The following is an 18,953-nucleotide window of genomic DNA, read 5'->3' as shown; positions in this document are numbered from 1 at the left end:
CCGGCTCGGGTTCGTCCTCGTCCGGTATGGTGCACTCGGCTATAAAGTCTGCGAGTGCTTGTGCTTTGATTGCCGGTCTGGGTCGGTACTCAATGTCAAATTTCCCGAGCTCAATGGCCCATTTTGTGATCCGGCCGGCACGGTCTGATCTCTGTAGGATCTGCTTGACCGGCTGGTCGGTCAACACAGCCACTGTATGGGCTTGGAAGTAGGGTCGGAGCCTCCGAGCCGAAATGACCAGAGCATAGGCGGTCTTCTCGAGCTTGGCGTATCGGGTCTCGGCGTCTCTCAAGACCCGGCTGGTGTAATACACTGGCTTTTGAAGTTTGTCCTCCTCTCGGACCAAGACCGAGCTTACCGCAACAGGGGAGACAGCTAGGTATAAGTAGAGGATCTCACCCTGTTGCGGCTTTGTGAGCAGGGGAGGGGAAGCCAGGAGATGTTTGAGCTCTTTAAAAGATTGCTGGCACTCGTCCGACCACAGAAAGTTCTTCGGCTTTTTAAGGGCCGCAAAAAATGGAAGGCAGCGCTCAGCCGAGCGGGAGATGAACCTCTCGAGAGCTGCAACTCGGCCTGTGAGCCGTTGTACCTCCTTGACCGTCCTAGGAGGCGTCATCTTTTGAAGGGCTCGGATCTTCTCTGGATTGGCCTCGATTCCTCGCTGTGTAATGATGAAGCCGAGGAATTTGCCGGAGGTGACTCCGAATGCACATTTAGCTGGATTGAGCTTCATTTGGTACTTTTGGAGCGTGGAGAATGCTTCATTGAGGTCGGCTATATGGTTTTGTGCCACCTTGCTTTTCACTAGCATGTCATCCACGTAGACCTCCATGTTCCGGCCTATTTGATCTTTGAAGATCCGGCTAACCAGCCTCTGATAAGTTGCCCCGGCATTTTTAAGCCGAATGGCATCACCTTGTAGCAATAGGTTCCCCCATCGGTGATGAAGGCTGTCTTCTCCTCATCTTCTGGCGCCATGCGGATCTGGTTGTATCCGGAGAAGGCGTCCATGAATGCCAGTAGCTCGTGACCCGAAGTGGAGTCCACGAGCTGGTCAATGCTGGGAAGTGGGAAACTGTCCTTTGGACAGGCTTTATTCAGATCAGTGTAGTCCACGCACATACGCCACTTCCTGTTGGCCTTCTTGACGAGGACCACATTGGCGAGCCACTCCGGGTAAGCTATCTCCCGGATGAATCCAGCTTCGAGGAGTTTGCTGACCTCCTCGGCTGCTGCTTGCTATCGTTCAGGGGCGGCGCCCCGCTTCTTTTGCCGCACGGGCTTGCTGGTTGGCTTTACTTGGAGCCGGTGGACCATGATCTCTGGATCTATCCCCGGCATGTCTGCAGGCGACCATGCGAAAACATCCATGTTGTCTCGTAGGAAGTTGGCGAGGCGACCCCTCTCGTGCGCGTCAAGGCCGGAGCCGACCTGCACGGTTAGCTCAGAAGAGTTCTCACGTAGGGGAACCTGAATTAATAACTCACCGGGCTCTACCCGCTCTTTCTGAGGGTCGACCCGTGCCTCCAGAACCTTGGTTGAGGGCTGGTCAGTCACTGGGACAGGCACTTCGGCGGGTCGCTTTGCCTCGTGGGTCGCCAGGTAGCATCGCCTTGCCACCATTTGGTCTCCTCGGGCTTCGCCGACCCCCCGGCTGGTGGGGAATCGCATGAGCAGATGGTGAGTGGAGACTACTGCTCGGAGGGCGTTGAGGCCTGGCCTTCCGAGGATGCAATTGTAGACCGAAGGAAGACGTATCACGAGGAAGCTCATCCCCACGGTGCTTTCACGAGGGGCGAGCCCGGCCGTGACCAGAAAGTTGATTTCGCCCTCTACTGGGACTGAATCCCCAGTAAATCCAACCAACGGAGCATTCATCCTCCGTAGCTGTTCTTTGGTCATCCCTATTTTACAATACGCACCAAAGTACAGAACATTCGCCGAGCTTCCATTATCGACTAAGATGCATTTTACATCAAATCTATTTATGATCATGGAGATGACCACGGCATCATCATGGGGAGTTTCAACTCCCTCTAAGTCATCGTCTGAAAAGGAGATGACTTCAGAAGCGCGCAGGCGCTTCGATGAGGTTTCTCCCTCCGAGGCTTCTCCAGCCGAGGCCCCTCCTCGGATAGTGTTGATGACGCCGGCGATAGGCCTGTTGGCATTCGAACCTTCAGGCTGTGCTGCTGCTTCGTCGGGCTGCTTTTCTTCACGCCGGCCTTGCACAAACCGATCAAGCACCCCTCGGCGGATGAGTGCTTCGATCTCATTTCGGAGCTGGTAACACTCCTCGGTATCATGACCTTTGTCCCGGTGGAAACGGCAATACTTCCGGTTATCGCGCCGGGTTCGGGTATCAGGCTTCGGAGGCGGGAGCCGGATGCGATCTCGACTCTCGATCTCCATGAGAATTTCGGCCCGAGGGGTGTTGAGGGGGGTGTATTTTTCATACCTCCCTTCAGGTGCGCGGGCCTGCAGTGGGAACCTCGGGCGGAGTGGTGACCTCTGCTGTGGCGGTCCCCTCAGTCGGGGTGGACTCCTCGGGCGGGGCGGATTCTTGGCTTGTCGTGGAGATGAGCTTCTGGGCTGGCCGCGTTCCTCGCGGCGCCTCTTCTTGGGGTTCTGCTCGGTCCCGCCCCGCCTGACGGCCACGGCTTCCTCAGCCTTGGCATATTTCCGGGCCCGAGCGAACATTTCTGTAAGGTTCGCTGGGAAATTCTTCTCAATCGAGAAGAGGAATCTGTAGGACCGGGCTCCAGTCTTCAGCGCTGACATGGCGATTGACTGGTCAAGCTCCCGGACTTCCCATGTTGCGGCGGTGAACCGGTCCAGATATTCCTTGAAGGACTCTCCCTCCTTTTGTTTAATGTCGAGGAGGGAGTCGGATGTCCGCCGCTGGGGCTGGCTAGCGGCGAAGTTGCCGGCAAACTGTCTGCCGAGCTGCTCAAAGGAGGAGACAGTACTCGGCTTCAGCCCGGTGAACCAAAGCCGGGCTGGTCCTCGGAGTGTTGCCGGGAAAGCCTTGCACATCATGGCTTCCGAGGCTCCTTGTAGGGCCATTAAGACCCGGTAACTCTCCAGGTGGTCAAGGGGATCAGCCTTGCCGTTGTAAGGCTCCACCTGGGGCATCTTGAACCGGAGGGGAACCGGTTCATCTTCAATCTCCTGGGAGAAGGGCGACTTCGTATTGAACTCGAAGTCGCCGTTACGTCCCGATTTTCTCCCGTGGAGTGCCTGGATTTGGCGCTCCAGCTTTTCGACCTTCTTGTCGAGTTCATCATTCTGGAGGATCGCTACAGCGGTTCCTCCGGGTGCAGGTTGCCCTGGAACCGACTCAGCTTCTGAAGGTTGTGGCCAGCCTCCGTGATCTCTGACTGGGTGCTCTCTCCAGAGGGAGGCCTGGACTTGAGAGTCCTGACCTCGAAGAGGAAGCCCGCTTATAGGGGGCTCCGGTTGAACTGGAGCCGGGGGAGGCGGTGCCGTTGGGATGCCTCTAGGTTGCAGGCTTTGGACAGCGGTGGCCAAGGCCTGCACCTGTTGCACCAGGGCATCAAACCGCTCCGGCCGAACTTGATGAACTGACTCAGCCGGAGGTGGTGAGTTTCGGACGGAGTGCTCAGGACTGGGTGGAGGACGTCGAGAGGCGTTGGAGGCCCCTTTGCTCCTTAGCTTCATGGCAGCGAACTCGGGCCCCTCCTTCTAGCGCCAACTGTTGCTGGAAATTGGACCCAGGGGCCGCCGCGAAGCCGGGGAAGGAGGAGCTCCGCTGCTGCAGGGGGCGGACGGCGGTGCGCCGGCTGGCTGCGTCCTCTGCCGCGGGGGGGGGTGTGCAAGTCCTGCAAAGAAAACCGGTGGCCGGGCTCCCCGGCGCCGGCCCTCCGATGCCTAAGTCAGAGGGGACAAGTATGTGGAGAGAGCAGGGAAGAGAGTATATGGGGAAGACAGCAAGAACATTTGGATAAGATAAAGAAGACGAAGAGGATGATGTCCTCAATTGCGTCTGTGCTTCCCCGGCGGGTTCAGTCCCGGGGATCTGTTTCCGTTTTTGTTTCTTCCTCCCCCTTTTTGGTTCTCCCAGGTTCCCTTTTATAGGAGGGGATTACGTTGTCTGGGAGGTAATCGGGGGATTTGTCCCTGTCCGTGATAATTGGGCACGATTTGGCCCATTTATGGCGTAGTGGAGAACGGGGCCGAATCAGACCGGAACCAGGGAGTTGTTACGGTCGATCGGACCTGTTGGAGTGGTTGAACCGCCGGCCGTAGCGGGCCTGGGGTCTGTGGATGGTAAGTGCATTTATTACCGAATGAACCGGCGGCCAGGTAGAGCCATACGCTCTGATGGTTCAGTGATCCGGAGATCGTCTTGGGCCGTGTTCATTAAATGCCTGAGTGCATCGGAGACTTAAGGGAGTCTCATGCATTAATGGCAGGTCGTGCCGAACGCCTGCGGAGATCTTATGCCTTGATGGCTTGGAGATAGTGGCAGGTCGCAAGCCGTAGGAGTTGTCAAGTCCCTTGGACTTTAGGCGGGGGTTGAACATTTGGTAAAGGCATCGGCTCGGCAAGGGTGCCGAGCCGAGCTGGTCGCCCAATGGGGCGCCCTGTGGCGGGGCTGCTTTGAGTACTCCTGGTCGGCGTCCTTTAGACGGGCACCTTCTAGCAGAGCGCCTTGGCGCTGTCTTTGGTCGGCACTTTCTAACCGAGCAGCTTATTTTGGGTGGGGCACCTCTTGGCGCGCGCTCTGGTCGGCGCCCTCTAGTCGAGCGCCTTCCTGGTCGGCATCCTTCGGCCGAGCAGCTTTCCGGTCGGCACTCCTTGGCCGAGCAGCTTTCCGGTAGGCGCTCTTCGGCCGAGCGGCTTTCCGGTCGGTGTACTTCGACCGAGCGCCTCCGTGGATGTATGACTTAGGGTTTTTCCCCTAACAATAAGTATTGCTCAATGACCTAAATGACAAATCTGGAATCTCAATAAGTTTTATGAAGAACATATGGCAAGTTTTATGCGTTAAAAACTAGCATTTTTAATGTCCATGACTAGGTAGGAACGGGGACCATGCATCTCCACTTTCTATATTTTATGTCTATATTCAGATAATTGGACTCTCATGGAGAATTCTTACATAAGACTTCCATCTTTTCTTTTCTAATTTTATTTGTGCATTGTTTGATAATAAAAATAACTTTCTCCATTCACTCTATATACAGAATGACTGGTGGTAAGAAATAATAGAATTTTTGCATGAGAGCAAATGGGAGCATACTTGCCAATTCCATGTACCGCTGAGCAAACCACACGTGCAATGTTGCAATTCCTATTCGTCACATGAAGTCGGGATATTGTGTGCCGTAGGGACAACTGCACCTTAAGTTGGCACACGATTTGCCGTATGTACATAAAGTGATAAAACATACTCCGCTCATATTCCGGGCACAGACACGTCTCGGCCCGCACGCGCCGGCTCCATTCGCCTTCCGAAAGGCACCCGTTTGTCCAAACCCCCTCCTATAAATCCCATCCCCTCTTTCTCAAACCCTTCTTCCTTCCAAAGCCCTCCCCTTCCCGTTTTCCCGCTTCTTCTTCTCCTCCTCCGCCTCCTTTCTTTTGAAGCCATCCCTCCTTCCTTCGAACCCTATAAATGAAACCCTAACCCCCCTCGCTTCCATTGCCCCCATCCTCCTAGTAAGGAGAGCTGATGAGAGCTCTGTCGCCGCGGGATCATGGCGACCTCGAGAGACGTCCAAGAGATCATCTCCAAGATCTCCTCCGACAAGGCCAAGGCCCGCGACGTGAGCTCCCCCGATCCCTTGCCCAAACCCTCAACCTAATGGCTCCTTCTCCTGCTCCTTTCTTCTTTCTTTATCATTTTCCGGGTTCTTGATTTATTCTTGATTGCAATTTTCTCATTGTTCGATGGTTTCCAGGAAGGGATCAAGCTGTTGAATAGCTGGCTGGAGGGCGAGAGATCGATCAGTTTCTGTAGGTTACTCGGTGAGAATACCGTCAGGATCAAGCCCAACGAGATCCCTCATGGTGAGCTGAGGTTCTTGTGGTTTCTTGATAACAATCGGATGTTTTCTTGGACGAGTCTTGGGAAAGAAGGGTGTCTGATCTCGTTTCTATTGTTCCTGCTGCTGAGATTTCTTGGTCGTAATCCACTGTTTTCTTGAATGTATCATGGGGAAGAAGGGTGCATAATCTTGCTTCTTTTTATTGTTTTGCAGCTGAGACATGGCCTTTTCTCATTACATTGCTGACGAAGTGCATTGCATTGGAGATCTCCACGAGCAAGAAACGTCCACCGAAACTAGTTCTGGCAAAGACTCTTCGCACTGCCATCCAATGTGCTGAGGATCAGAAGCTATCAGGTCAGTAAAAGATTGATGCTACATGTGACTATTTGTTGTACTGGTCGCGAAACAGTTTTCTTTCGTTGTTTGTTGTTGCTAATATTGTTTCCAGATCATGAGTTAGTTCCATAAATTACCTTTGTCTCCTCCTCTCACCACCACCACCGCCACCCGCCTCTAATGCTAGCTTGCATTTTTAGTTGTGTACTGGGAAAAGAATTATGGCAAAGTATGTTCCAGAAGGTCAACTTTTATGCAACTGGATTGCTGTATGCATCTTCAAACTTAGTAATATGGATAATGCCATGATCAGGAGCCACTGTAGCTGACGTATGGATTAATTAGAATGGAATTGTCAGTATATCATAGAACAGGTACTTTTAGACCTACACAGGTTGCTTCTTCATGACATAAGTCATTAGCTAGTTGCTCGTTCTCTTCCAATTTTAGTAGGAGATTCTATTCCTCTCAAAGCCAGTGTACAATGTAGGCAGTTTTGAAAGGAAACTCCATTATAAAAGGTTATGATAAACAGTGATCGGTACTTGATGGTCACCACAACGACAATCTCCAAGGATTGCTGAATGACCACTGTAACCACCATCTCAAAAGATACCAGGCTATCAATGCCCAAATGATTGACAAAGGATCACTAGAACCACCACTATTCCCAACTTAACCACCATGTCAGAAGACACAACGGGATCATTAACCAATGAATTGACAAGTGACCACCTCAATCACCATCTCAACTATTGTAGCGAGTATCAAAATTTTCATGTCAAGGTTTAGACTGAAAGTAAGCAGCAGGTAGCGATGTAGTTGTGATGAACCTTATGGTTCTCAATTTCATGTCTTTAAACTGCATCCAAATTTTGTTTGGTTTGGACTGAATGTAAGCAGTAGACAGTGATGTACTTTGATGGACCTTAATTTTTCCACACTTGCAATTTTCTTTTGGTTCTAGATTTTCATGTCTTTAAAATCAAAATTTTGCAGGAAAAAAACTCCTCCTGTTTTCTGTTGTTAAACTTCTATTTAATCATATATGGGATGTTATAAAAGATGCTCCTAGCTTTCAGTCAGAATACAGCAGCATCCTACGGCATCTTCTAGCTGTTAAAGATTACCGCTATCAAATGAGGAAGCCAGTTTATTGCAGTGAGTTTGTCTTTTAAATTCATTCTCATGTGACTCTCAGATTGATATGTTCTGTATGCTATTTATCTGATGCTACTAACGTGTTTATTTTTCTGAAAGCAGGTCTAGTAGATCTATTCATAAATAAGGTAGGATTGTCCATCGACATGAAATCTAATAGTCATTCCAGCTCCAAAGAGGAAGCTTTCCGCTATATCTTGTCTCTTCATGCCCTCCTGGAAAACCCACCTGGCGATTTTCCAGATAACATCAGGGAGGATCTTGTTAAGGGGTTTATTGAGTTTTTTTCACAGATTAGGTAAGCATTATGTGGTTGGATTTATGAGGCATGCGTACGATCTTGTTACATTCAGAAGCTGCATCATTTATGAAGAATTAAGAGGAGATGGTTTTCAAGAGTTGTATTTATTGTTTCTGTGCTTTCTTATGACTAAGGTTACTGTAGCTTTATACAGGGTGAGAAAAAGGATTGCAAATTATATAATGCCTTTCATTTGTGGAACTTTGCCAGGGATGAGGGTAAGTTCTCACGCAAGCTAATGGAATGCATTAATACCTATTTGCTAAAAGATGGCCCAAATCTTGGATATCAAGCCATGGAAATTCATTCTGCTGTACAACGGTTTATGTTTCGTTATTGGCTTACTACTCGTGATCGAGGGTTAAAGGTTCCTGCGTGGATAATCTCTTTTGTTTTTGGTCTAAACTATAATGAGATATTCCTCTATTCATGAATATTTTTTCATTGTAGAACTCATTCATTCTTTATGCAAGAGTACAACTAAAGCTCAGCAGGACTATGTCAGAACGAAGTCCGGTTATAGAACAACTTCTTGATGTTATTTTCAAGGAATTAGACCAAAGCACTAATATTGGTACTGGTTTCCTGTGGTGAGTCTTAGTTTCTGCTTGATGGATGATCTTGAAACCTTTTAGGCTGTATATGTATCTGCTGATATTGCATTGATATCTAGGAGTGATACGTCTAGAGATGATAAGGTTGGAACTCTGGGAGGCACTCAACAAGGTTTGATGGAGCTTGCTGCTACAGTTTTTTATCAGGTCCTGACTTCAAATGTGTAGTGTGTGCAATTCTTTTGAATTTGTTGGTCAATCATATTAGTGAACTTGCTCATGCTAAAGAGTTATTATTATTCAGGCTTGTAAAAACACTACAAAGACATCGTATCAGGAGAAGCGGCTGAAAATGGAGCATCCTGCTGCTCGCATTAAGGATGGAATCATGAAAGGCTCATGGCTTTGGTGAGAAACTGATGTCACATCTTATATAGCTTCTTTACTGAAAATCATACTTGATATATAATGATATTTTAAGTTTTCTGCTATTGTGAGTGCCATGAAAAATTAAAAGGTTTCCTTGATTTATAGTATAATTACTCATTAAGATACCAATGTTGCTCATCAACAATTGTCGATATATTGGATGCTGCAAGGATCTAAACTTAAATGTATTTATTTAGAGATTGTAGGATATGAATGTAAATATGGATCCAACAACACTAAAAATTGCTACATCAAATATTGAATCAAATCTACGAATTATATTTAATTTTCCATGTAAAATATGAAGCAGATATTATGCAAACTTTATTTTAATTGATACAGTACTTGATTGGAATCCTATTAGTACTATATGTTAGAATATGTAAGATTTATGTTACTTGTTTCAATATGAACCATTTGATTGGAGCCTAATATTATAGGTGGGCTCTTATAAGAAAGTCAGAAGAGATATGGGACTTGAATGCTGAAAATTGTTCTTCATAAGTATTATATCTTTAATTTAATAGGCGATCATTATTTCAATTATTGCTTCAACATGAGAACAAACACATAAAGAATCACAGTTGATATATTATCAAACGAAAAAACTATAGAAGCAAAAGTATGACACCAAAGAATATCATTAGATTTTTGATTAAGATAAAAAGAGTTGACAATATAATGTAAACATAATTTTAAGGTCTCAGAATAAGTAATCTAAGTACATTTTTGCATAAAAGATTTAGGTAAAAAATGACTGATAATAGGATACTAATATTATTGAGAAATATTTTTTTTTTTTAAGATTCTGCAAAAAGCCAAGAAACAAAGTGGTTCTTGTATTCCAGTTTATGTATCCCTTTGTATAAAGTATGCTGGATTAGGCTTCAGACTAGATGTAGAGCATGACCTGATCTGACTCATTGCCAGTTGTATCTGTTCAATTTTGTGTGCAAATAACACTCAAAAGGAATTTCATTCCATTGTCTTGTCGATGACAACAAAAAAATGTCAAACATAGCAAGAAGTTATTTAAATTAATATGTATTTATGCTATATATTTGTGACACTGATTCTTTTTGAATTCTATAAAGAATCCCTTATTAAAATTATAACCTAGGGCAAAAAACTCTGATTTATGGTTCTCTGAAAGTAGAATGAATTAGAACAAAAACAGAAGGGAGAAGTATTGAACTTGGTAAAGTGAAATACTTGTAAGTAGCGGTGTTGTGGGACTGGGTTGTGTGCTGGTTCAAGATATTGTTTGTCTGCTTTTTTAGTGTTGATTGAAGTTGCCGGTGGTTTGAAGCATAGGGTCTTGGGGAGGAGCAAGGGAAGAAGGACAAAAGAAGAGAGATGACTGTTAGGCAGGATGGTGCTGTGGCTCAAGAGTTGACTTCTGGTATAGGGGGCTTGTCACCTGGGTCAATGGTTAAGAGCTGAGAGAGCATCTAGAGTTGGGTCTTTGCTTATGTGCATGCAATATTATGTACTTGTAGGTAAGCTTCTTCTCTGAGCCATCTGCATATAATGGTTAAACTATTTCAGTTGCTAGATTTCAATATAAAGGTTGAAGTAGATTTATCTTTATGAGAAATATTAACATTTGAGAAGTGAATAAACATTTCAACTGAAATACTCATATCAAATGACTCAGATGGATTTTCTCTATAAAAAATATTTAATAAGTACATTTAAACAATACATAGTTCTTGTTAAATATCAACTAATTTAAAATTTATATAAAATGTATCTTTTGATATTGGGCTTTATGGTCCAAATATATGCTATTTTGGCAATTCAAGCTCCTCTTGTTTTCTAATAGAGTCTTATCGAGTTATTAATTCAAATACAAACTGGTCACAAAAGGCTTTAATAATTAAGACGCCTAGATATGGTGTTAGTTGGACTTATCATATGTCTAGGTATATAAAGGTGTACATGGCTTAAAATATATACATGGTTTGTGCACTTTGGGGTATTTGCTATATAACCTGATTCTATGTAATAGAAATTGTATGAAGTATAAATTATGTGCTTATTGTTTTTTCAAGCTCTTTCTTTATTGTATCTGTCTTAACTGCTATTGCATTTTTTAATTAATTTTGGATTGTTAAATAGTTGACTTAGTCAATACCGTAGCATAGTTTACTAATATATTTATGATTTGTGCAAGGTCTTATATTGCTGCAAATTTTCTTGATAATGGATAAACAATGGTTTTGATTAGTGAAGTAACAATAATCAGTACTCGTTTTGTGAAGTAACAATAGTCAGCACCCGTATTTTGATACAAATATATACAATTTGGCATGGACTTGAGCGTATGTTCACTATACATGTCTTGTATCTGTATTAAGTCCTTCAAAATTCCCTTCTTTGCTGCAGGAATGGTGCCTTTTCTTTTCTTATCCATAACTATGGGATTCGTGTAGACAAGTCTCTCTTAATTTATTGGTTTGAAGGCACTCGTGAAAGTTTAAGAAGGTATTTTGATATTTGAAGGGATTTAATTAACTTTAGTGCATTGGTATTTTCACATTCATCATATTTGGCCTATTCTTTTGCTAGTGAGTTGTTAAAATTGACAAGGATTATTAACTGAAAGAAAACTCGCACACCTAGATGGTTTATATAATTACAAATTTAAGGAATATAAATATGAGATGGCAACAAAGGTGAATTATGCCGACGAAGCAACATTTTCTAAATATTAACCATTTCGAAAAGTATGAAATAGTGGGATACACCATTTACATGCTGCTGCAGATTCATCTGAATTCACTTATTGACAAGAATTACGAGATAATTGATCAAAGTTGTTATATGAAGAATGTGAGGCGTATGGATTTTAGACATAGTGTTTATCATGAAGTTGCTGAACTGCTTGTTGTGAGATTGGTGACTCTTTGGTTATGGTGTTTGCACATATGGAGTTGGCCTCAAGGCCTGATTAAATGCTCTTATTGGAATTAATTTGAAGCTTTGATAAGGCATCCAAGGCTTTTAATATTGTGGTAGTGGGTTCGAGCCTATGGTCGGATGCCAATTATTTAGTGGTTATATTCAAGTAGGGTGTACTTTCCTATGGTGAACTTCTCGCTTTGTTATTTCAATAGTTAACTTTCCTTTTTGTTATTTTAGTTAGAGTTATAATAAGATTGGGCGATGGCATATGGAAAGGGGAAAGAAAAGGAAAAGATTCTTATTATACTACTTATAAATACCCCTAGGGTTCCTACCTAGGGTGTTAATGGAGTCATTGAACTAGCGGCTAATTTCTTTGGAATTAATTCATTGTTTCTCTTTATTCTCTCTCTCCTTTCTTTTGGTTGATTCATGGTTTGTGAATGGGCGCATGAGAGCTGTATCCTTAGAATGGCCGTCTAAGGTAGGGATGCAAATGGGTCGGGTCGGACTGGGTCATGAGTGACCCCGACCCGACCCAGTTCCTTGTTTGGGTCCTAATTTTGGACTCTGACCTAGCCAATTACAAGATTGGGTTGGCTCGAGTCAGGTCCACGACTAAAGTTTTTGACCCAACAGATCATTTGAGTTGGGTCAGGTCGGGTCTCGATCCTAACCTAAAAAATTCGGATCTGGATTGGATCACACATATGGAGTTCTAAAGTGAAAGAGTTAAATTTGGACAAATAGAAATCTTATTTTTATCATAAGATATGAATATCTTTTTGGAAGCACGTTATGACACATCTAGCATGATAATTTTTTTCCCACAAGGCTCAAAAAGCAATTGAAAAGTGTTCCAATAGTTGAACATTCTTTATGGATTATACGAATTATTATGTTTAAAGATATCTAATAGACTAAAATAGAGCATGGATAGAATGCCAAGTCAGTTGTAGCATCAATCTACAATCTAAACTTCCTATCTAAGAATATCACTTAGATATCTAGTTTGCTACAACATGACCGTAAAAGATGCGTTGTGAATTCAAATGCAAGTTCCTTCCTAAAAATTATCGCCAGACTAAGTTTCTTTAAGTTCTACAATCTTTGGCAGTGCAACATGACCGTAAAAGAGTACATAATGGAATTCGAACAACTTCTCATAACGTGCGACATCAAGGAGCTTGAAGGAAAAACTATAGCGTGATATCTTGGAGAATTGAAGTCTGAAATTGAGCTATTTGTGCAACTCAAACACTATTGGACGTCGAACGACGTGATACTATTGGCAACAAAAGTTGAGAAGCAGCAACTAAGAACAAGTAATTCACACTTTTCAAAATATAGAGATGGGGTGTCGAATTGAGGGAGTTCCGTGTCAAGGACATTGGCATCCTCTAACCCAACTGCTCCCAACCACCTTTGAAGATGGACAAGGATACCGGCTCCAACCATTCGAATTCTTCAATCTCCAACCCTCAAAAGTGTTTCAAGTGCCACGAATTTAGGTATATTGCAACTAACTGCCTGAATTGCAAAATTATATTGGTAGAAGAATTTGGTGCAGAAGAAGAAGAAGAAGAGCAGTCGGTTAAGTGGGATGATGAAGGTGAAGAAGAGTTGGTGTTTGCCGCTCAAGGGGAAGCATTGGTGGTCCGAGCGAGGCCTCTACTTTTATCTCAAAGCTAGATTCTCCCCATCATCAACAACCAGGTGGCCAATGCTATGCAAATGCAAACCTACATCCATCACGTACAAAAGCCCAAGGGCACTAGGTTCCTCCACTTTAGGGACAGAGTAAACTAGTGTACATGTCCTTTCGACCCAACAACACCTTAGACTTCTTGGGAGCCATGTATGCTGTCTATAAAGCAAAACATTTGATGCATCTAGGGGAAGCAGAACTTGAAAATGCCAAGACCACCGCTAACAAAATATTGTAGAAGGGATTGCTAGGTGAAGATTTAAAAAATAGCCCTTCTTCTCTTTTTAATCTCCAGAAAAAGATTGAGCAAGAGTTGAAGCTTCTTTGGTGAGCATGAATGGATCATCTGAAGCACCAGATTTACATAGAAAGATACCAACGATATATTCTATGGATTGGAAAGGCTTCCTCTTGCAGGCTATCATGTCCCAATGACATTATCCAGCTCACCATGAAAAATTTTATGATTTGTTAACTAGTCTACAAGTCTGAACTCAATGAATTTAAGAGGTGGTCTAGAGATACAAGCCTTGCCAACATGGGCTTCGGAATAGAGAAAACAACATATTGTTACATTTTTGCTGCTACCCCCATTTCCCTTTAGATTCTGTTGTGCAGAAAGTTGTGGCAAAGTGTACAATCTTAGCTACGGTTGCAGATGATTTTTTTGATGAGCATGGTTCATTGAATGAACTACAACGCCTCATCGAAGCAACCCGAATGTAGGAGGACGAAGGCTTATTTGGGCATAGTAAAGTTATTTTTGATGCCCTTGATGACCATATATGTAATATTGTATTAAAGATTTTCAACCAACAAGGTCATTATAGAAAACACTTCAAGATATCTGGCGAGAAGTGTTCGATGTGTGGTTGAAGGAGTCCGACTGGAGTAGAAGCAGACATGCACCATCCATTGAAGAATACCTTCGAGTTGTCACGACCTCTGTAGCTGTACAAGCAATGTTTCACCTTGCATGTTGTCTTGCAAGTCCAAAGTGTCTATAGAACTCTCCAGGAACCCATTGTAGCAAAATTACCAAAATGCTTAATGCTCTCCACTTGCTTACCGAATGACATTTAAAGCTATGAGGGAGACGAGAAGGATGAGAAACTGAACATGGTTGTTGCGATATCAGTTGTCGATGATCAAAATCATCACATTGTGAATACCCTGAAGTATGCAGACCGAGCTAAACAGATCAAAATGCATGTTCATAAAAACATTGGGACAATTGATACTCTTGTTGTAGACTACCAAAATGATGATCGAAAATCTTCATGTTGAAGTTTGTTGTTTAAGAAAGGAACTAGCAGAGAAGGGGTCCTAGTTAACTATAAGATCTGCAGATGATGAGCTCTATGGTTGAATATTTGTAAGTTGTGAATCGGTGAAAAAGTTCAGGAGTACATTAATCTGCAGAGGGCACTCATCGAGAAACTCCACCCATTGTGGATGCCATCCATGATGGCTTGTGCCATGTCCACCATTGCCGCAAAGCATGTTGTCTATGGGTAGCCTATCATGTCGCAAGACCCCAAGCTGTACTTACTCTATCTCTCCACTCCATTTGACCTTACCATTGGTTTTATTGATCTTTCACCTACACTGGACCCAAGCCTCGTTTTCTCATCAAACTTGAGGACTATATCAACTTTCTGTGCTCGTCACCCAACCTCGATTCGTTTGTAGTGTGACCTGCCACTGGAACACCATGCAATATAACATTTGATCGCCCTTTCAAGGCTCTGAAGCATGCCAATGACAATGTCTACAAAATTGAATTTCTTGGAGACTATGGAGTATTTGCAACATTCAACTTTGCCAACCTATTGCCTTACTATGTAGACTAAGAAGACCAAGAAGATCAAGAATATCGAGAAGATCTAGACTCGATGGCGTGTCTTCTCCAACCGGGGAGTATGACGCCGAAGCGCCTAGGATGCACATATCATTGCATGGGTTGCAGGTCCTGTTTGCACGTATCTAGGAACCCAACATGAGTTTTGTCTTGCTAGAAAGTTTTGATGTTAGTTAATTCTAGAAAGTTTGATTTTTCTGAACTTTCTTTTTGAGAACTTTTGATGTTATTAGGAAGTTAGTAGTTAGGGTTCTTTGAGTTAGAATAGAACTTGGAGTCCCGTGTTGGAAAGTTGAACAAAAGAGTTGCCTTGTGCTACTTATCTGTTGACGAAGGGGGTTTAATCCACTTTGTGGAATTTACCTGGACCAATACACGATATTCTTGTAGTATTTTTGGGATTAGTTCTTGTATTAGGAGGTCTGGGAGTAGTATTACTTACCAATCCCATTTTTTCTGCCTTTTCGTTGGGATTGGTTCTTGTTTGTATATCCTTATTCTATAGAATTGTGATCAATCAAATATTGCAAAGTCCCGGTATTTACTACCGTTAATAATTGGACAATAACGGAATTTCTGTCTATACCAGCACTATAATATCAGATTGGGGGGGAAGATCGGAATTAGAAATTGATAGAAAAGCAAGGATATGGGCCCGCGTGAGTAGGAAACAAAAAATATCTGTGGACCTTCCGCTCAAATTGTCCCATTTTGTTTGGACAAGGAGAGATATGAAATATTTGAATCAGATTGGATTTCATTACAATTTCGTAATATACCAATGAACCACAAAATATACAGACCCCAAAATCAATACTATAATTAAGCAATTGGGAAACGAAAACCAAGATTTGCTTTATCAGGTATCAAACGGGAACTGCGAGCAAATAGAACACCCTTCAGTAATATCAATACAGTCACATGAATCGTAAATGCATGAATGTGATGGACCAAAAAATCTGCGGTTCTGAATTAATTTTAGGATATAGGACTTTCCTATTAGAACAGGTTGTTCAAAAGGATCCCCTGTTCTTCCATCAAATATTCTGCTTTTTCCTGGATACTCGGGTTGATCGAAAAAGAGATATTAGTTAATATATGTTCTAAAGTCACAAATATCATAAAAAAAGGTGTCCCATTACAGAATTGAAATCGGAAATTGAATACATTATAGGACCCCGTCTCCCGTATCTTATCTTTCGCACGTAGGAGATCGAGACACAGCCTCAGGGCTATGGGGAAAGTAGATCGATTGCCCTAGATAGACAACTACATAGAGGGTCTCTACAAGTCTATAAAGAAGTTTCAAAAAATTTTTCGGTAGTAGTCTACGATAAATTGGATCGGATTTTGCAGTTTTTTCTTCTGCAGTACCTCGACGTGACATGAGCGTGAAAGAGGTTCAAGAATCAGTTTTCTTTTTATAAGGGCTAAAAACAAATCGCTTTTGCGAAATTTCAATTAGAAAATCTCAAAACTATGAACAGAGTCGCCGGTCAAACCGGATTTATAGCATCATTAAGGTAAATCAAAATGAAGATTGCAGGGTCTTTAGACACTTTACCGGCGGGAAACTGAAACATTCTGGAGCTACAAAGATAGTTATTAAATCGTTAGCACCACATAAAAACATTCTTCCTAGAGTAGCTGTTAATACGAATAACAGAAACTCACTTACCGCGTATCCAAACGAATAGATTGAAGAAGTCAAGTGGTTTGGTTGTTGTGCGCGCCGGATCACCTTATGAGAGAATCAATGAGAGTAGCGGATAGGTAGGCGGCTCAGAAAAGGCATTTCCCAAGCTTTTTGGGTGCTCCAACTGATGGTTCTCCCCACCTCTTTCTTTGAAGCAGAAAGGCAAAGAGCTGTTCGCGGTTCCAACATTATTTGATTCCAAATTCAGAGCAATTCCTATTGTACCCTCTTCAAATTCTACTACGTGTGGTACCAATGGACATACCTTAACCAGTCCTTCATCCAATTATAGAATAAAGTCCGAAGCTCGTAACATTGGTCCTGATAAACCCCAATTTATTGCTTCCTCTCCACCAATAATGCCCACTCTTTCAACTCGTTCCAAAAAAATGGGATTCCGTGTAATAAGTTTTTGATATTCAACAACTCCAGTTAAAGAATAATCGCAGAAATCCAAACCCCGGATAATTCAAATCGAAGCAATTTGATGTCTGACTCGGGCCTATATGACATGACCGATCGATAGAAATACTCCAACATTCGACACCAGTGCCTCTGATAAGAGAAAATAGGTCCACATGATCAACCGAAAAGGCTTTCTATGGCCATTCTCTGCCTGAGCAAATGATGCTTTCAGGAAGGACGAATGCCCTTGTTGACGATCCTTTACTCCGACAGCATCTAATATTAAGAATAATAAGATTATTTAATTATTTGGCAACTCTATAGATTTATTGGATCGGTTACTGAGAGTTCTCTTGTAGGTTTTATCCTTCTCTCTATTCTCCATCTCGTCCCTTTTGGTGGATTTCGAGGGTCTGCGAGTATGCTTATGAGAACTGTATCCTTGGAGTGGCGAGCCGAGGTGGTGTTTTCGATCTTGAAAGAGAGAGATGCGCTTTTGCTCCTCTTCGAACTACCATCCGTCCGTTCTAACATCTTGTATCGTACATGCTGTAGTAGGGGGTTTCTACCCTGCGTTGACATATCCTTCTTCCTTCGAGTTTTCAGCCCAAGTTGAGCACTCCCTGACATCAAAAAGTAGGTAGCAAGATGAAGAAAGATGATATAGAAGGATCAAAATTATAAATTCTACTACGATTTGGATCATTCGGGTCTGGTCAGGTCCATATATAACTCGGTCCCAATCCAAAAAATTTGGATCCTGGTCGAGTCTAGGTTGGGTTCAGGTCGGGTCTGGGTCAGGTCCATGTTGGATCCCTGTACTTATCATTCCCAATGCCTGATTTCTTTTGCAATGAGTGAAAATTACAGAAAGTAGGTTTTGCAAGACTATACAAGTGAAAGTGCCTAAGCATCAAGGATTGATGTCATTACTAACTAACCTAATAATGATAGGCTCAACCTTGTTAGCTACGAGAAAAATTTTCTGTTCATGTATGTAATATTTTTTTTTTAAGTAGAAAAGAGTTGTATTCAAGGTATGCTGAATCGACCGGAACATGTCGGTTTAGTCCGTACCGAACTGGTGCCAACAGGCACCGGTACGGTACGACATATAAAATCGGTTCCGACCCAAAAGGGGTCGGAACCGATCGGGGAAGAAGAAGAATATGAAAGAAGAGGAAGAAAGAGGAAGAAAGAAGAGGAAGAAGAAGAGAGAGGAGAAGAAGAAGAAGAGGAAGAAGAGAAAGAGGAGACTTACCGGTACCAGGCCTCGTCAGGGTGATCCTCGTCGGGGCTTGCTCGCAGGAGAAGAGAGGAGGAGAGAGCATCCTCGTCGGGGTGATCCTCGTTGGGGCTTGCTCGCGGGAGAAGAGCGGAGGAGAGAGCATCCTCGTCGGGGCTTGCTTGCGGGAGGAGTGGAGGAGAGAAGAGAAGACACTAGAAGGCTTAGGAAGAAGGAATCGGGCTCGCGAGGGAAACGGCGCGTGAAAACGCGTGCGGTTTCTGGTTTTAAGTGGGGAAACAGAGGAAAATGAGGCTCGCGTTTTGCCTGTGTGGAGTTGTGCGCTCTCGTGC

General features: G+C 43.5%; 1 protein-coding gene across 9 annotated transcripts in view; it reads left to right on the top strand.

The window, feature by feature from the left end:
* The first annotated feature begins 5,431 nt into the window (after positions 1-5,431).
* ATM (Serine/Threonine-kinase ATM-like protein) overlaps positions 5,432-18,953 on the top strand; it is an 84,153-nt gene continuing 70,631 nt past the window's right edge. For all 9 annotated transcript variants that reach the window (XR_015967572.2, XR_015967573.2, XR_015967574.2 and 6 more), the window contains exons 1-10: positions 5,432-5,792; positions 5,928-6,036; positions 6,228-6,371; positions 7,353-7,514; positions 7,617-7,812; positions 8,026-8,182; positions 8,266-8,405; positions 8,489-8,576; positions 8,674-8,777; positions 11,187-11,285. Coding sequence is in view for 6 of the 9 variants with exons in the window: in XM_088701880.2 (XP_088558006.1) it covers positions 5,724-5,792; positions 5,928-6,036; positions 6,228-6,371; positions 7,353-7,514; positions 7,617-7,812; positions 8,026-8,182; positions 8,266-8,405; positions 8,489-8,576; positions 8,674-8,777; positions 11,187-11,285 (1,268 nt within the window). In the remaining 3 variants the exon portion in view is untranslated. The remainder of the gene's footprint in view (positions 5,793-5,927; positions 6,037-6,227; positions 6,372-7,352; positions 7,515-7,616; positions 7,813-8,025; positions 8,183-8,265; positions 8,406-8,488; positions 8,577-8,673; positions 8,778-11,186; positions 11,286-18,953) is intronic.

The sequence above is a fragment of the Phoenix dactylifera genome, chromosome 7 (genome assembly GCF_051530095.1).
Source record: "Phoenix dactylifera cultivar Ajwa chromosome 7, Ajwa_hap1_PhDact_Kaust_v1.1, whole genome shotgun sequence".
Classification (NCBI taxonomy): Eukaryota; Viridiplantae; Streptophyta; class Magnoliopsida; order Arecales; family Arecaceae; genus Phoenix; species Phoenix dactylifera.
This window is presented reverse-complemented; position numbering and strand designations above follow the sequence as displayed.